At 55.9% G+C, this 15,342-nt stretch overlaps 4 protein-coding genes across 4 annotated transcripts; 2 read left to right on the forward strand and 2 right to left on the reverse strand.

Moving 5' to 3' along the window:
• Positions 1-333: 333 nt before the first annotated feature.
• Positions 334-3,360, forward strand: CGCA056_v005607 (TPR repeat-containing protein; the record flags this gene model as incomplete). Its single annotated transcript, XM_037320859.1, has 1 exon — positions 334-3,360. One exon carries the CDS (start codon positions 334-336, stop codon positions 3,358-3,360), a length of 3,027 nt encoding a protein of 1,008 aa, XP_037181016.1.
• A 303-nt stretch (positions 3,361-3,663) lies between these two features.
• On the reverse strand, positions 3,664-5,940 carry CGCA056_v005608 (uncharacterized protein; the record flags this gene model as incomplete). The annotated part of the gene is made up of 3 exons (XM_037320860.1): positions 3,664-4,832; positions 4,906-5,075; positions 5,126-5,940. 3 exons carry the CDS (start codon positions 5,938-5,940, stop codon positions 3,664-3,666), a joined length of 2,154 nt encoding a protein of 717 aa, XP_037180607.1.
• A 2,410-nt stretch (positions 5,941-8,350) lies between these two features.
• eqxH-3 (Cytochrome P450 monooxygenase eqxH) lies at positions 8,351-10,165 on the forward strand (the record flags this gene model as incomplete). Its single annotated transcript, XM_037320861.1, has 4 exons — positions 8,351-8,831; positions 8,946-9,014; positions 9,075-9,677; positions 9,732-10,165. The coding sequence occupies 4 exons, from the start codon at positions 8,351-8,353 to the stop codon at positions 10,163-10,165; spliced, it is 1,587 nt and encodes a 528-aa protein (XP_037180608.1).
• Positions 10,166-10,423: 258 nt separating this feature from the next.
• CGCA056_v005610 (putative zinc metalloproteinase) lies at positions 10,424-12,890 on the reverse strand (the record flags this gene model as incomplete). The annotated part of the gene is made up of 4 exons (XM_037320862.1): positions 10,424-10,495; positions 10,550-10,716; positions 10,768-12,706; positions 12,762-12,890. The coding sequence occupies 4 exons, from the start codon at positions 12,888-12,890 to the stop codon at positions 10,424-10,426; spliced, it is 2,307 nt and encodes a 768-aa protein (XP_037181717.1).
• Positions 12,891-15,342: the final 2,452 nt, after the last annotated feature.

The following is a 15,342-nucleotide window of genomic DNA, read 5'->3' on the forward strand; positions in this document are numbered from 1 at the left end:
TAAAAGTGACAGACAGCAGGTGAAAATTTGCCCCGCCCCCACCATGGAAATTTCGATCTCACAGGGCATCAAAACACCCCAAAACCGCGCCGTTTGACTCACCGGCGACGAGACGGAATCGAAGAAACGCTAAGTTACTTTGGAGGTACCATTGGGCGACCCTAGAGAACTACGACAGCCTGCAAGTTCCGCATCGTTGTACAGGGTTGCGAAATTTCAAAGGTTTTCTTTTCTCAAAAGTTACCCCGCCGCGGGGCAGACTTCACCCACTATCGCGACATTCTCATTATCGCAACCGAGATTATTCGTCTTGCGACAACAACTCACCACATCATGGCTGAATCCCAGCAGGCACCGGCCTCGCTGCTCTCGACAGTCGCAAACGGCGCCTACGTCGACGTGCTCACATCCTCCGCCGCGAAAGATGTTATCGCCAGATTCGCGTCCAGCCTCGCACAGACCAGCGAGCAGCAGCCGTCCGGATCTCTCTCCGAAGACGAGATCGCCGTCGGTCTTGCTACGCTCAACGCCTTTTTGCAGTCTAATGTTACCGGCCCTGTGTTGGAAAATGTCGAAAGGGTAGAGAAGCTCTTTGTTGAGGCGCTTGCTGCGGCAGACACGTCCACTGGCGAGGACACACTCAAGGTCCTGAGGAGGAAGAGTTTTAAGGAGTTGGAGGTTGACGGCGTCTCGCCGTATCCGTACATTCCCAACATCGAGCTCTTCGCCCTGGCACGACACATCTTCACCGCCTCCACTTCTGAGGATGTAGTTACTCTCTCCGACGCCACGCGCCTCAGCGTCCCCTGGACCCGTCTGCGCATCAACGTCTGGCACTTCAAACTCCTCAGCCAGCCCTCCCTCGGGCCCGGGTCCAACTTCGCCAAGGCGTCGCAGTGGATCGACGTGCCCACGCTCGCGGAGCAGATCACCGCCTGCCTCGACGCCGTGCGCAAGCAGCTCCTCGATGAGGATGTCTGGGCCACCGGCGAGAGCGCCGCCGCCTGGTCCCGCGAGGAGAAGGTGCAGTTCCTACTGGAGGCGGCGAATACGCACATCATGCTCGGCCGCGACGACAAGGCGCGCGAGGCGTTGAAGGAGGCGACGCAGTTGAATAGCTTCGCGTACGCGCTCTCTGGTGCATTGGGTAAGAGGACGAAGTTTCAAGAGAAGAGCACTTCTCAGCTTGTCGTTCTCGCGAAGTCCGACGTACCAGAGGAGGTAGCGGAGGAGGAAAAGACCGGGCCCGAGGCCGTGGCGCTCAACGACGATACTCTCCTCGAGGAGATCCAGTTCTCCAAGGACGCGACGGGCAAGCACGGCGAACTCGCCGCTGCACCTTCTGCGCTACCAGCCGCCCTCGCGGATCTCTCCCCAGACGCACAGCCTCGCCTCTCGCCTCTGGACCAGATCATCCTACTCACGGAGGCGACGCTGAAAGACACCTTCTCGCCGGTAGACGCGTTGACTTCGGAGGAGGTCCTGCCGTACGCCGTTCGCGTGGTGTCGGACAAGCCGACAAATTGGCAGATCTACACGCAGGCCCTGCTCGTGCGCTCCCGCATCGAGGTGCACCGCAGCAGGACCGTCGAGCGCGGCGTGCTGCAGATGCAGGCCGTCGTCGACCAGGTCGTCGTCGACACCTCCGAGGCGCCGCGCCCCAAGGCCGAAGACGTCGCTGATGTAGACGTGCCGGCTATTGCAGTCACATCCCCCGACACAACCACAACAACAACATCGCAACAGCAGAAGCCAACCTCCTTCTTCCCAGCGGCAAAGGACACCGACACTGCGCCGGCACGCGTCCGCCTGCAGTACATCCACACCCTCTCCTCCCCGCCGCGCTGGCACCTCGAGTCCGAGCTCGCCTACTCCTGGGCCGGCGTCGGCTCCCTCGTCTCCGCGCTCGAGATCTTCAAGCGCCTACGCCTCTGGGCCGAGGTCGCGCTGTGCCTCGCCTCCTCCGCGTCCGCCGATGACGAAGACGGCCGCGGTTCCGGGGGTGAGCAGAAGGCCCGCGCCATCGTACGCTGGCGGCTGTTCCATAAGACCGGCACCCCGGCCGCCGTCGAGCACGCGGACCCCGATACGGAGCTCGAGGACGGGGAAGACGTCACGTACCTTAAACCAGACGCCTTCCAGGGCCCGGAGCGCGTGCCGCCTCCGCCCAACGCCCCGCGGCTGTTCTGCATCCTCGGAGACCTCGAGAACGACCCCGCGCACTGGGAGCGCGCGTGGGATGTCTCGAAGCACCGCTTCGCGCGCGCGCAGAAGTCGCTCGGCGAGCATTGGCTGCAGCAGAAGGACTGGACGAAAGCACTGGAGGCGTATCAGGCCGCGACGCGGTGCAACCGCCTCAGCCCGGAGCTGTGGGGCCGGCTGGGCGACATCAGCCTGCGGATGGGCAACTTTGCCGACGCGGCGGAGGCGTACGGCCGCGCGATCGGGGCGGCGGGCGAGGTCGTCGGCGGAGAGGACGCGCGGACGTGGAGTAATTTGGGCAGTTCGCTGTGGAGCATGTACCTCGAGACGGTGGAGGATCTGAAGAAGAAGATGCTCGATGAGAAGAACAAGGAGGATGACGATGAGGAGGAAGAGAAGGTGGCGCATCCGCAGAGCGATGTCAAGGACCCCGCGACGCTGCTCTCGCAGGCCCTGGCGGCGTACAAGCGCGGCGCGCAGATTGCGCAGGAGAACTGGCGCATCTGGGACAACGTGCTCACGCTCGCGTCGCGCATGCGGCCACCCGCGGTGCTGGACATGGTCCTGGCGCTGCGGGCCATCATGCGGATCCGCAAGACGGAGGACGCGCTCGACGACGACGTGCTGCGCGCGCTGCTCAACGAGGCGCTGCTGACCAAGCAGAAGGCCGAGGACGACGGGCACGGGGTGTACACGCCCCCGCGCGGCACGGTGGAGCGCGCGGTGGTCGCGCTCTTCGAGGAGAGCGTGGTGCCGCTGATTACGACGCGCTCGGAGCTGTGGGGGCTGGTTGTGAAGCTGCGGGTGTGGCGGCGGGAGTATGCCGGCGCGGTGGACGCGGCGGAGAAGGGGTGGCGCGCGGCGATGGGGGCCGGGGCGGGCGGGGGGTTGACGGCGAGCGCGGCGGGGACGGGGGGCGTCGGGGAGGGGAGGAATTGGCTTGTGGATAAGGGGGCGTGGGGGGTTGTGGTGGAGAGGACGGATGAGTTGGTGGGTGTGTTGGAGAACTTTGGCGGCGAGGTGGAGGGGGTTGGGAGCAAGTGGAGGGGCAAGGCGAGGAGCGCGGTGAGGAGTGTGATGAGTCGTGGCAAGGAGAGTTGGGAGGGGAGTGAGGAGTGGAGGGTGTTGGAGGGGTTAATGGAGGGGTTGAAGTTGTGATGAGAGAGAGGTGTTTTGCTAGTCAGATGGAATAGACAAAAAAGAACATTCCGGTTTGACCAAACAAATGGCGCTATATTTTGGAATCAAATGAGGTTTGCATGATTGCTGGGCTTGAGCTGCTAAGAGAGGATTCATAGCATGGAATCTTGCCGAAGAGGAGTAATCATCCTATTTACTTCTTTGAAAAAAAAAACTGAGAACTTTAAGGCTGTGAATATTCAACGCTCGGCAAGCTAGATTCAAGCTCGTCATCCACTCACCTCCATCACATTGCTATTGTATCATCTTTATCATACACAACTAGCATCCCGGCTCCTTCTGATCCCGTAAAAGCACCCAGCCGTTGTCTTGCATCCGTAGTCTCCACTGTCCCAGCCCTTTCGTCCCTAGATATCGATCCTTCTCTTGAACATCCATCGGGGCCGTTCTCGTCTCCAGCATCTTCTTCTCCGACGAATCAATAGCAAAGAATGCAGGAAAGGTCGAACTCTTGACCACATTCAATCCAGCCATCCTCGCCTGAATTAGCGCAGCTACCAGGACGACTGTCGACAGCACGACCTGGCACGAGATCAAAGTCATCCACCACCAGCGCACCTTAACGTAAGTCTCGCTGACATACGCCTGTCCCGTGATGTACGCCTGCTCCGTCGTCAAGCTATCACGGAGACTATTCGTCAAGCTCCTCGCCACATTATTCGTCACATTCCCAACCGCCTCGAAAAGCTGCTTCTCCGTCCCGTTCCGCTCCCGCCGCACAACATCCAGCACGTTTAAGTACCGCGACGGCGCCCGGCCGCGCTCGTTCTCCGTCGTGGGGTACGTCCCGTTCATGGCGCTGGACAAGCTCTCGATCAGAGGCGTCAGCGCCGTGCCGCCGTATGGGAACGCCACCCCGGGCTCCTGCGGCACCGTCACCGCCTCCGTCGTGACCTCCACCTGTTCCTTTGAAGTCGTCGACTCCGGCATCAGGAATGTGCCCTCCTCCACCTCCGCAGACGAGTGGATCAGCGTCCGCGAGAAGACGTTGTTCTGCACCGAGACGTTGTAGCGCTGCGCGCACATGTAGAACATGACCTCCATCGCGCCAGTGGTTTTGGTCGTGGTGAAGATGGCGGTGAAGTTGAAGAAGGCCGACTGCGGCACCTCGGCGGCGGGGAGGAGGGATGCCTGCCCGTTGTTGAGGCTTACCAGCCCGGTGAGGGACGGGGCGAAGTTGGCGAGGGCGCCGTTGGGCAGGGAGAGGCTGCGCGGGGTGCCGGTGTTGACGAAGCGGCTGCTGTTGCCGTTGTAGTTGTACGTGAGCTGGTCGGTCATGTTCCACATCTTGGTGCAGATGGCGAGGGTGCTGAAGACGCGCCAGCGGCACTCGGTGGTGGGGCAGCCGGGCTGGTCGAAGGGGTAGAGGGTGTTGGAGTCGTGGCTGAGGCCGGCTTGGATGCTGGCGTCGTAGGTTGCGCCTTTGATGTCTGGGGGTCATGAGTATGCAAACACGCGGGCATTGCCGATTTTCAGCAGAGGAGAGATTGAGAAGAGACTTACAGGGGGAGTACCAGCTGACTGTCATGGGATTCCAAAATCGAACTAGACGAGCAACGGGAGAACTAGGCAAGATGGCAACCTGGCGCTCGGGATAGGTGACGGATGATTGTGTCAGAGCGGAAGTGAGCATGGCAGTGACCAATACAACCATAGAAATGACGCTCAGAGGCCTAGATGGCGTCAGTATTACTCGATTCATTGGCTATGATGAACCACGTACCAGCCTTTCGTGGTTTTCACCAGCTGAAGACTCCCCCACGGTCCGCGACTAGCAGCATCGAAATCCTGAAAGTCCTTCAGGGTCCTCTGCTTGCGATACCAGAGCCACTTGAGTTGAGACAGGCCCTCGGACACCGGAATGACAAAGGCAGACCTTGCGACGGTCGCAAGCAGAGCGATTACTGTGTTGAGGGTGAGTCCAGAAGGCCAGTCGGGCAACTTTCTATTGTCGTAGTGGCGCAAGAGGATGTACAGAGCGCAAACTGATATGAGGCTGATGGCGCACCATATCAGCTCTTGCCACCATGCCAAGAAAGTTGCGTTCCAAGAAAGGAGCAGGTCTCCGTCTGGCTTGGGGTCTTGTTTGTCCGATATTTTTGGGGTGAGATCTCTTCTGTCGTCCGAAGCTCCGGCTGTCGAGGAACCTGAAGATGGTATCGGAGCTTTCGAAAGCAGATTGCCGTGATCTCTTCCGAAGTTCTGCGTGCCATCGTTTCGCGATAGACCACGATTAATGCAGTCCTCCGTCGTAGCAGGGTGTGATGAAATGTCCCGTGTATCCGAATGGTGGACATTGGTGTCGTGCTCTGCTCCAGGAACGCTCTGGTATCCGCCTTCATTGACTCGCCAGGGATTCTGACCAAAATCGGTTGGAGATTGATAAGGCGCCAGTTCAGGACTATCAGGTCTCGGGAAAGAATCCGGGACGCGTTCTGAGTGGCCTTCATTGGCGTCAGAGTGCTCCTTCGCCTGCTGCGTGACAGGCTTCCTCCGGAGTTGGAAGCCTCCAACAACCCCACTGTCCTTCCATTGCATCGCGAGTGCTGTAAAGGAAGTCAGCTACAAAAAGAACCTCATTGATTCATGAAATTGACGGGCATTGTCCCACAGAAGGAAGAAACAGTTTGATGAAGTCGCAGGGGAAAAGACGAAAAAAAAAGAGAACCAGCTCATGTAAAATTCAGGCTCCAACGCTTGGCGAGGGAAATAATACGCACATGTTGGTGTTGTGGGTCAAGATCCCGGAATCGAAGTTCCAACAGACTTCGTCGCCCGGCCATTGGCCACGACATAAAGTATGCCAGGGGGAACCAACACGCCGAACCCCCAAAAAGGCTCGCTTAGCTGTGGAATTGCAACGTTTCTGCAGCTCAGCTGCGCTCAGCCCCGTTGGGGTTGACGGATTGACGGGTTGCTTGCTCTTTTGAGGTGGCGTTCGATATTGAGATTAAAGAAGCTGTGGGATGCTCGCCAGGGTTCAACAAGCGACTCTGTTGTCTTTTGGATATTCTTCCAATCCTCGTTATGCACGTGACAAACTCTGAAAGCGAGTCTAGATAGCAGACCATGTAAAGTATGTCGGTAGAGTTGGATTCCTGCTGCTATGAATGCAAGACGTCAACCTCTTCTCCGAGGTGACACAACTCAGCCCCAGAGAAGAAATTCATGCCTCTAGACAGCTGAATCACCACGCAGTTGATATTCACTCGGAAAAGAACAACAATTATCAGGGTCATCGTCGAGACTTCATCGACGCAACGAGGACAGCAGAAGACCACACTATGACAGCAGAGAATTATGAGAGGTGGCTAGAGTCCCCGGAAACGGCGCATGATAGACTGATGATCAAAGATAAATGCCTATGCCGTGGTCTCAGAAGTGTGTCTCGTCCACTAGCCATTGTCCTTCCACCAGTTCGACGGAATTTTGCTTCAAGTCGATGTGCATCCACAGTTGGTCAGCTGGCAAACGATCCAATCACCGGGTACGGCGTAAAGCGCAATGGAGAAAAGGTTTTGGGGAAGAACGGGCTGCCTTATGCCAGCCTAGGCAACCGCGGAGATTATCTTCGTGTTTCAAAAAATGTCGCCCCAGGGGGCAGAAGCTTGGCGATTGGCGATGGAAGAGAGAGATTAGGCGAGGTGGGATGCCGTTGATGGTAAATTGGTCCAACGAACTCATACGAAGCACCAGTGGGGCGAGGTAAGATAATCCGTTGACCTTGGTCCTGAAATCCTCGTAGATTTCTTCCTAATGACGGAAATGCCAATGGGACGTCCTTGAAAACCAAGGGCTGTTCATGATGGGTGGAAATATTCTCTTGTCGGTCTCGTTTGTCAGCCGTATTCATTGAGACTTCAAGATAAGATGTTGACGTAAGCGGAACCTCATCTCTCCCTTAGCTTTTCGCCGTCTGTGTCTCGGACAGAGCCCAGCTAGAATATTGCGTTGCTGAAAACAACGATTGACTTGGATTGTCTGGCGCTGTTGGGGGGTTGCGGGTGACGTGACCTACGAACTATGCCAGGGAGAAGAAGACTGAAAGATCCATGAAAATGAGTAGTGCTGGAGGATGATGAGGCACAAGCAAACGTGCCATCCCATTTGAGCGCTGAGCAGGGCTAGCCGTGGGGAAACCAGATGGGATGACAGCCTGCGGATTCCATTTGAAACCAGGTCTGCAAGATCAGTCATCATGTTTGTTTCTACGGCCGTTATGTGACAGAGCACACAACGCTCTCTAGTGTGTATATTGAAGTTTACAATCGGGGTCAGCGGGTGCTTTCTGGCCGGTGCTCAGGGGCAGAAATCATGACTTTGTGAAGCTAGAATGCTGTTGCTTGCGTCGAGGGCTGCATGACTAATGAGCCCACTAGAGTCCATCGTACAAATCTGCACGCCCTAGAAGCGGACCTGCCTTGGAAAAAAAAAAAAAAAAAAAGAGAAGAGGTCGTCGTTTTAAAGACGAGCCTCCTTGGGGGCATCAAGAACTATCCCAAATCCCAAGGGCTCCACCGTCTCCACCGTCGGGCACTTGTCGTCCTCCGAACTGGCACTGCATGATCCGCATGACGGGAACCGTAACACCCACTGCGAAAGCTCTGATTCGTCGATGGGCGTTCAAGATGGAGATGGGGTGGGTCTCCCCGCGTCACATCGTGGGCGGGAGTTGTGCGACAGGGAGTCCGGCGGCCTATTCCGACATGTTTTACACGATGCCTTGGACGGGAAACTTGACGACTTCAACAATATTTTCTGCTGGACGCGGATTAGATAATACGGACGGACTTTTTGACCCTGGCGTTGTCATTTTTCCTCTTCTTCGACATTATAAATACTCATTTCAACCTTGAAGTTCGTCTTTTCTCATGCTGGTTCATCGCATTAAGGGTTTAGATCTTTCAGCACTTCTTTTGACAAATTCTTCCTTTTTTGGCTGGCCAGCATGGAATTCCTCCAGCCCCCGAAACACTTTCTCAGCACCTGGGCGGAGTCATCTCTGCACAGGAACATGGACGTCTGGACATCGTTATGTCTGGGCATCATCCTCCTCAGCGTCTTCGCCGTCGTACCCCACATGCGCAAGCCCTCTCGCAAGCTCCCTTGGATCAACCCCCCAGAGTCACTAGACCTATTCAACAGCGAAAGGAAGAAGGGATTCCTGTTGAATGCCAGAGGCTTGATGGAGACTGGCAGAAAGAAGTTTCCTGGCCAGCCCTACAGATTCATGACGGACGTCGGCGAGACCGTCGTCATCCCGCCGGAGTTTGTCCACGATATTCGCAACGATCCCGGGCTCAGCTTCATGGATGCATTCGCGGATAACTTCCATCCCCAGCTATCTGGATTTGATGGTTTCGCGGTCGGTACCAGGCCCGATCAGCTGTTCCAGGTGGTCATCAAGAAGTCCATCACCAAGTTGTTGAGTAAGCCGTCTCCAACTCCACGTCAACTGTCGAAGCCTACCCCACACCCCACATTGCCGCAACTCGCTCCTCCACATTGCAACGGCAGCACTGACACTCATCTCAATCTCTTAGACCAAATCACGGAGCCGCTGTCATCCGAAGCCAAGTTCGCCGTCGACCTCCGCTTCGGAAACTCCACAGGTAATCCTCCGCACCGCAGCGACACATCGCACCGACTAACACGGGTCCCCCGACACACAGAATGGCGCGAGTTCAACATCAAAGCCGACGTCCTCGACATCATCTCCCGCCTCTCCTCCCGCGTCTTCCTCGGCGACGAGGTATGCCGCAACGAGGCCTGGCTCGAGGTCACAAAGTCCTACACCGTCAACGCCTTCATCGGCGCCGAGACGATGCGCATCTACCCCAGCTGGCTGCGACCGCTCGCCCAGTGGTTTGTCCCGCAATGCAAGGTCCTCCGCCAGCAGGTTGCCGACTCGCGGCGCATCATTGAGCCTGTTCTACAGAAGCGTAGGGACCTGCGGGCACAGGCGCGGGCCAAGGGCGAGCCGATTCCGAGGTTCAACGACGGGTTGGACTGGTTCGAAGAGGAGAGCCGCGGGGCCAAGTATGATGCTGCCGGGGCGCAGTTGGGACTATCTGCTGTTGCGATTCACACGACTACCGATCTGCTCGTGGAGACGATGTTGCGGATTGCTGAGCACCCTGAACTGTTTGATGCGATAAGGAAGGAGATTGTGGATGTTCTCAGCGCTGAGGGCTGGAAGAAGACCGCGCTGTTTAACATGAAGCTGACGGACAGCGTCTTGAAAGAGGCGCAGAGACTGAAACCGGTCACTTCAGGTTTGTCATCAGCCTTTTATATTCAAGGTAACTTCGAACTGACATCTTCGGCAGCCATCATGTCTCGAGTCGCAACCCGTCCAGTGACCCTTCCCAATGGTCTCCAACTCCAAACGGGCGAGCGATGCGTCGCTGACCTTGGTAGGATGGTCGATCCCACAGTCTATGAGAACCCCGACCAGTTCGATGGATACCGCTTCGTTCGCATGCGAGGAACCCCGGGCTTGGATGCCCAAGCCCACCTCGTGAGCACCTCGCCCGAGCACATCGGCTTCGGACATGGAAAGCACGCATGCCCCGGCCGCTTCTTTGCAGGCAATGAGTTGAAGATTGCGTTGGCGCACATTATCATGAAGTATGACTGGCAGCTTACCCCTGGGTACAAGCACCGCTGGGAGGAATACGGATTCGGATGGTCATCAGATGGTATGGCCAAGTTGCTGATGAGGAGGAGAGAGAGTCCCGAGATGGATATTGACAACTTCTGAATTCGCCCAGCGGCAGTCTGTTCTGTTAAATACCAGGTTAAGTTGCATGTGGAGGCATATTTGCTACATGTATTGGATAAGTCAGTGGAAGGTCCCCGCCATTTGGCTTGTACGAATGTTACGCTTTAAGTTGTTGAATTTTGGGGAACCCAAGCGGGTTTCTCAGCATTGATCATCACGGAGATAAGTTTGGATGTCGCATATTTTCAACTCAAGCTCTCTAGATCGGAGTTATACCAACTGTCCGTCCGTCTACTCTTAATACATGTCTTCATTCTCAGTTTGAGTTTCTTCTTGGGAATCATCATCATCTCCTTGAAGATCCTCAGCCTGGTTCGTGTCAGTATTAAATTCTCTTCAAAGGCCAGAACAGATAGTACTTACGTCTTGACCGCCATCGGTATTCTGGAGCTCCTTCATCTTGTAGACCTGGTCCGGCAACTCAACGCCCTTCGGCGCAGTAATGATGCCAAACTCAACAAGTCCATCGAAGTGATGCCCCCACCAACTGCGCCCGTAGAACCCAACGATTATCTCGTCGCTCTGCACCTCTGTCCCCTTGTTAGCATCACCATCGAACTCATTCTTATCAGTCCACTTACCCAAAGTCAGAGTCTCCTCCCGCGTCTGATACGGGTCATCCTCATTGCCGGACAACGCGCCGCCGGCCTTGCCATTCTCAAAGTGAATCCTCATCCCACACAGAATGTTGTCTTCCCTCGCAACCTGGATCCTGACAATCTCCTCACCCTTGGGCCAACGCACATCCTCGGCCGCGTGCCCGCCGAACTCGTGCAGATGATCACCGCCCGCCCACCTGCTAATCCGTGGCCCGCAGTTCACCTTGGTGCCGTCGGGGAACTTGATGTATGCGCCGTCGAGGATGCAACCCGTCCTGACGTCGATGCTCGACGCGCGCAGAATTTTGCCGTTGGGGGTCTTCTTGCTGAGCAACGTTGCCCAGCTCCAGAATTTGTCTTTGCCATCGTCAGACTCCTCCAGGTCCTTGGTCACCACAGACCTCTTGCGCAGCACGACGTCCGACCCGGGGATGCGGACGTACTCCGACGCGGCAAACACCCTCCACAAATCCTTCACCGTCTTACTCTTGCCATTCATCCCCAGAACGTGAAGCTTTAACTCCTCCTCTGGATCGAACCGGTTTTCCAGCTCCTTGCGACTGAAAAAAACCTTCTTGTACGGCTCCGCCACACTCGGCTCCTCTTCCGACTCCCCGTTGAATTCAAGCGCCGCAATCCCGGCCACGCAGTAAATCTCGACGCCAACATCTTCCATCTCGGGGTTCACCACAGACATAACAGGCGCACTAGTCCTAGCCCCCGCTTCCTTGATCTTCTTATCCCCTGGCATCCAAAAGTGCGGAAGCATCCGGAACGAAAGCGCGTCCCTCAGATCCCACCGCGCATCGTTCATCGTACGTTCGCCGTCGACATAAACCTCCGGCTCACGGGTTTGCCCCGCCCGCGCCGTCGTCGTCAGAAAATTCCGCGCCCAATGCCGCGGGTAGCCCCGCGCCATAATCCCCGTGGTATGCGGCGCCCCGAATGCGTGCCCGACCTCGTGCAGGAACGCGCCCTGCCCAACACAGCACGCCTCCCAGAACGTCGCACACTCGCCGTTGTCATTACCCACCGTCCGCCCGGGCACGCGCGTATCCCGCAGGGACTCCGTCACCTCCTCGACGAACCGCGGGAACGAGTACGCCAGGTGGCTGCCCATCATGCCGAGCGACACGCCCTCGGGGTTGTGGCAGCCCAGCGCGGCGTGGCCCAGGATCATGTTGTGCTTCGTGGAGAAGTGCGCGTCGAGGAGCATGCCCGCGACGACGGGGCGCGAGGACTCCTCGAACGGCGCGCCATGGGACGCCAGCGCGTCGAGGAAGTAGTCGAATAGCTTGTCCCTGTTGCGCGCGGCGTTGTTCTGCTGCGCGACGTCCGCTTCGCGGAGCTCGGCGACGGTCTTGCTGGAGCGAATAATGTGTACCTTTGCGGTGGACTGCATTCGCGGCGCGGAGTCGTCGGTGGACATGAAGGATTGACTGGTCGTGTCGGCGGCGAATTCCTCCTCGAGGCGGAAGGAGCGCCGGCCGAGGCCCTTCATGCGCATGTCCTCGGCGGTGAAGGCTTGCCACATGTACGCGGCCATGCGCATCTTCGCGACGGCGGCGTCGAGGGAGGAGTGCGCCGTTGAGAGGCGGCCGTATTTGGAGGGCGGGCAGTCGATGAGGAGGGGAGAGTCTTTGGCGACCATGATTGCGAGGTGCAGGGCGGGCGTCTGGAGTAGTGGGATGTAGTTGAGGGTGAGAGTTGTGGGAGCCGGGGTCTCGGCGTCGGTGGAGGAGCGGGTGATTGTGAGAATGTTCTTGCCGGGGGAGAGGAAGGCGATGGCTTTGAAGCGGGAGGCGTCGAGAGGCCAGGTTTGGGGCGGGAATGTCTTGGTGGTGCCATCGGATGATGAGATTGTGACGAAGTCATTCCATGGGACAGTGGTGCTGTAGATACCTTTGATGATGATACATCGCTTTAAGAAAGATGGTGTTAGTGCTGGAAGATGGCTCAGGGGTGCTTGCAGTTACCTGATGGACGGTTTCACCATCATAAAAGTTCTCGATAGTAAGGCGGGCTTTCACGGTGGCAGCAGTGTCCTTGGAGACAGTCTGGTGAGACACGCGCTGGCGCTTGGGTGGAGGCATATGAGAACGCATTTCGACAGTTGATGTGTTGGTGTTTTCGAGTTCAATGTACATGTCCACTGATTGAAGTTCAGCGCATAGAGTAACTATTGGAAAAGTGATGATAACGAGGCTTGAGGCGATGTGGAATGAGATCAAAATCAAGTTCAGGACATCTCTCTTCGCTCTTAAATACACCTCGAATGTTTCTGCTGCAGCCCCTTTCGACATCCGATGTTGGAGATGGCCTCACAGACACGAGATGGCGTTCAGGCAGAACTGCGCTCTGATTGGTCCACCCGCGCCGCTCTAGCCGCTCTGCCTAAACTTCCCCGGCCCCGCGCCCCACTTTCCCGGGCCCATCCTTGGCCGGACCGATCCCTCGGATTCGCCTCCAGGCAGCAGCACGTGGTTCGATATCACGGATCTAGGTGCGGAACACTGCGAATTCCGTTCAACATGGCGTTTCGCATCATCTCATATGATTGCCAGCAAGCGAAGGATTCGAGCGGCAGAGGCGATGACTCAGTACTACTGCCTAGGTTGGCAGGCGCGAAGCGATCGATCGTGGACACATGCCTGACCTGACGTAGGCAAGAACTTGCATCGCGGTATGAAATTCGGGAGGGTTTCCGGGTAGAACTTTGAAGCGGCAGTCACCAGTATCAACGGATGGCGAGAGGAGCTTGAAATCAAGCTAGCTAGGCTCTCTTGCATTTCTACCGCTATAATATTAGCCCGTATCGCGTAGCTAGTCTTTAAAATGCCTAATGAAAGAACTTTGTGACTTTTCACTTAGACGTTCTGGCGTGACGTAAAAATTGAGGCTCGGTCGTATGATAAAGACAATTTCATCAACGCAATTGACTTAGGGCTTAAGGGATTCGCATTGGCCAGATGCCTGTAGAGCACCATGGGAAAGGAGCATCTCTTATATTTGTCTAGACCAATTCTTTCACAGTTCATTTCATTTCGGACATGGCGAACGTTTACTCAACGGCGAATTGGGGCTTGAAGCAGCCTTAGGTATGAGACCGCGATGCGAATAGATTGCTTGGGGGCACATTGGCTGTGAACGTAGTGATAACTGTGATGTGTCATGGAGAGAACTAACTACTGGCGCTAGGGCGCTGGAGAGGGCTGTATGGCAGCCTCTGGCACTCGCTCCAGACTGAACATTACTCCTGCGGTGAGTGACTCTTGTATCATTCTGTCGAGCGGTCAGACTTTGCTTCTAATTAATCTGGTTGTCTTGTGCATCACTCGAAGGTTTAAACTTCGAAAACACAAGGATCGACTTTCGCCAGAGCTGGTGCGATTTAGCCACTAAATGCGTCTTCGGCGACCGAGCCGTAAGCCGTAATCCGTACGTCAAGCGATCAACCCGCTACTATTCTCTGGAGTATAAAGATCAAGTTTGGGCAGACTGCGCGGGAGACCAGGTTGAAAGGACGAACATGAGTCCAGTAGCGATGTCTGTAAGCCTGTTTCATCATCAGTCTTGCCCTCCTCGAAGGAAATCTTGTTGCGGAAACGCACCTTGAAGATACATCCGTGGATGGATCGGACGCAACGAGTCATACGGCAGTCAACAAGGTGTGCCTCCAGGCGGCAAACTGCGAAGAAAAAAGTTAGAAGGGAAGAAAGACGTTGTGGAGACCCCAAAAGGAGAAGTGTCATCTGCAGGCGTACCCAACGAATGCAAGTCCACCTGCGTAGCAGAAGTGACCAACCACCCACTGGATTATGTGGCCCAACCTTGACCGCATACAGCGACTGATAGAGTCGCTTCATCAACATCTCTGCGGGGTTTCGTCATCACCTACTGGGAAAGAATGGCCAGAAATGCTGCCAAGATGCAACTTCATGCAAGAAGCTGATGAAGCATTTGTAATCAACGGAACGTTCTTCCTATAAAAGTGATGAGTACAGTTGGCAAAGCGAAATGTGAAAGGTTTACTGTATTTTTTCGCTCAATCAAGGAGGGTCAGCAGGATCCTTAACCTCTTGATGCCCGAAATGGACAACAACTCGGAGTCGCTGAGAAAGATTTCTCGCAAGCATTCCAAATCGATTCCCCAGCTTCTCTCGGATATTCAACGGTGTCAGTCGACCCAGCAAAAGGATGTCAGAATTCTTAAAAGATTGGATTGTCTTCATATATCCAAGCGACAACGAGCTGCTGCTTGCCAGTCAATCGCAAGCTTCAATGATTCAAAATCAGTGCGCTTGTCGCGACGCCAGATTGACACTTCCGAAGAAAGCAACTACATCGCTTTATCATATACATGGACTGCATCTGAGCACGAAAACAATATTTCTGGAGCTTACAAAGTCCAGGGAAGTTCAGGCAGGATATTTCGCCCATCTCCAGTGCGAGCAAGCATCTTCGATCGTATTATTCGATACATGGACGCCACCGACGTGGACCTTCTCTGGATCGATCGCCACTGCATTGACCAAGACACCTGTGACGAGGAGATGT

This window comes from Colletotrichum aenigma (genome assembly GCF_013390185.1).
Source record: "Colletotrichum aenigma strain Cg56 chromosome Unknown KSG_Cg56_contig03, whole genome shotgun sequence".
Classification (NCBI taxonomy): domain Eukaryota; kingdom Fungi; phylum Ascomycota; class Sordariomycetes; order Glomerellales; family Glomerellaceae; genus Colletotrichum; species Colletotrichum aenigma.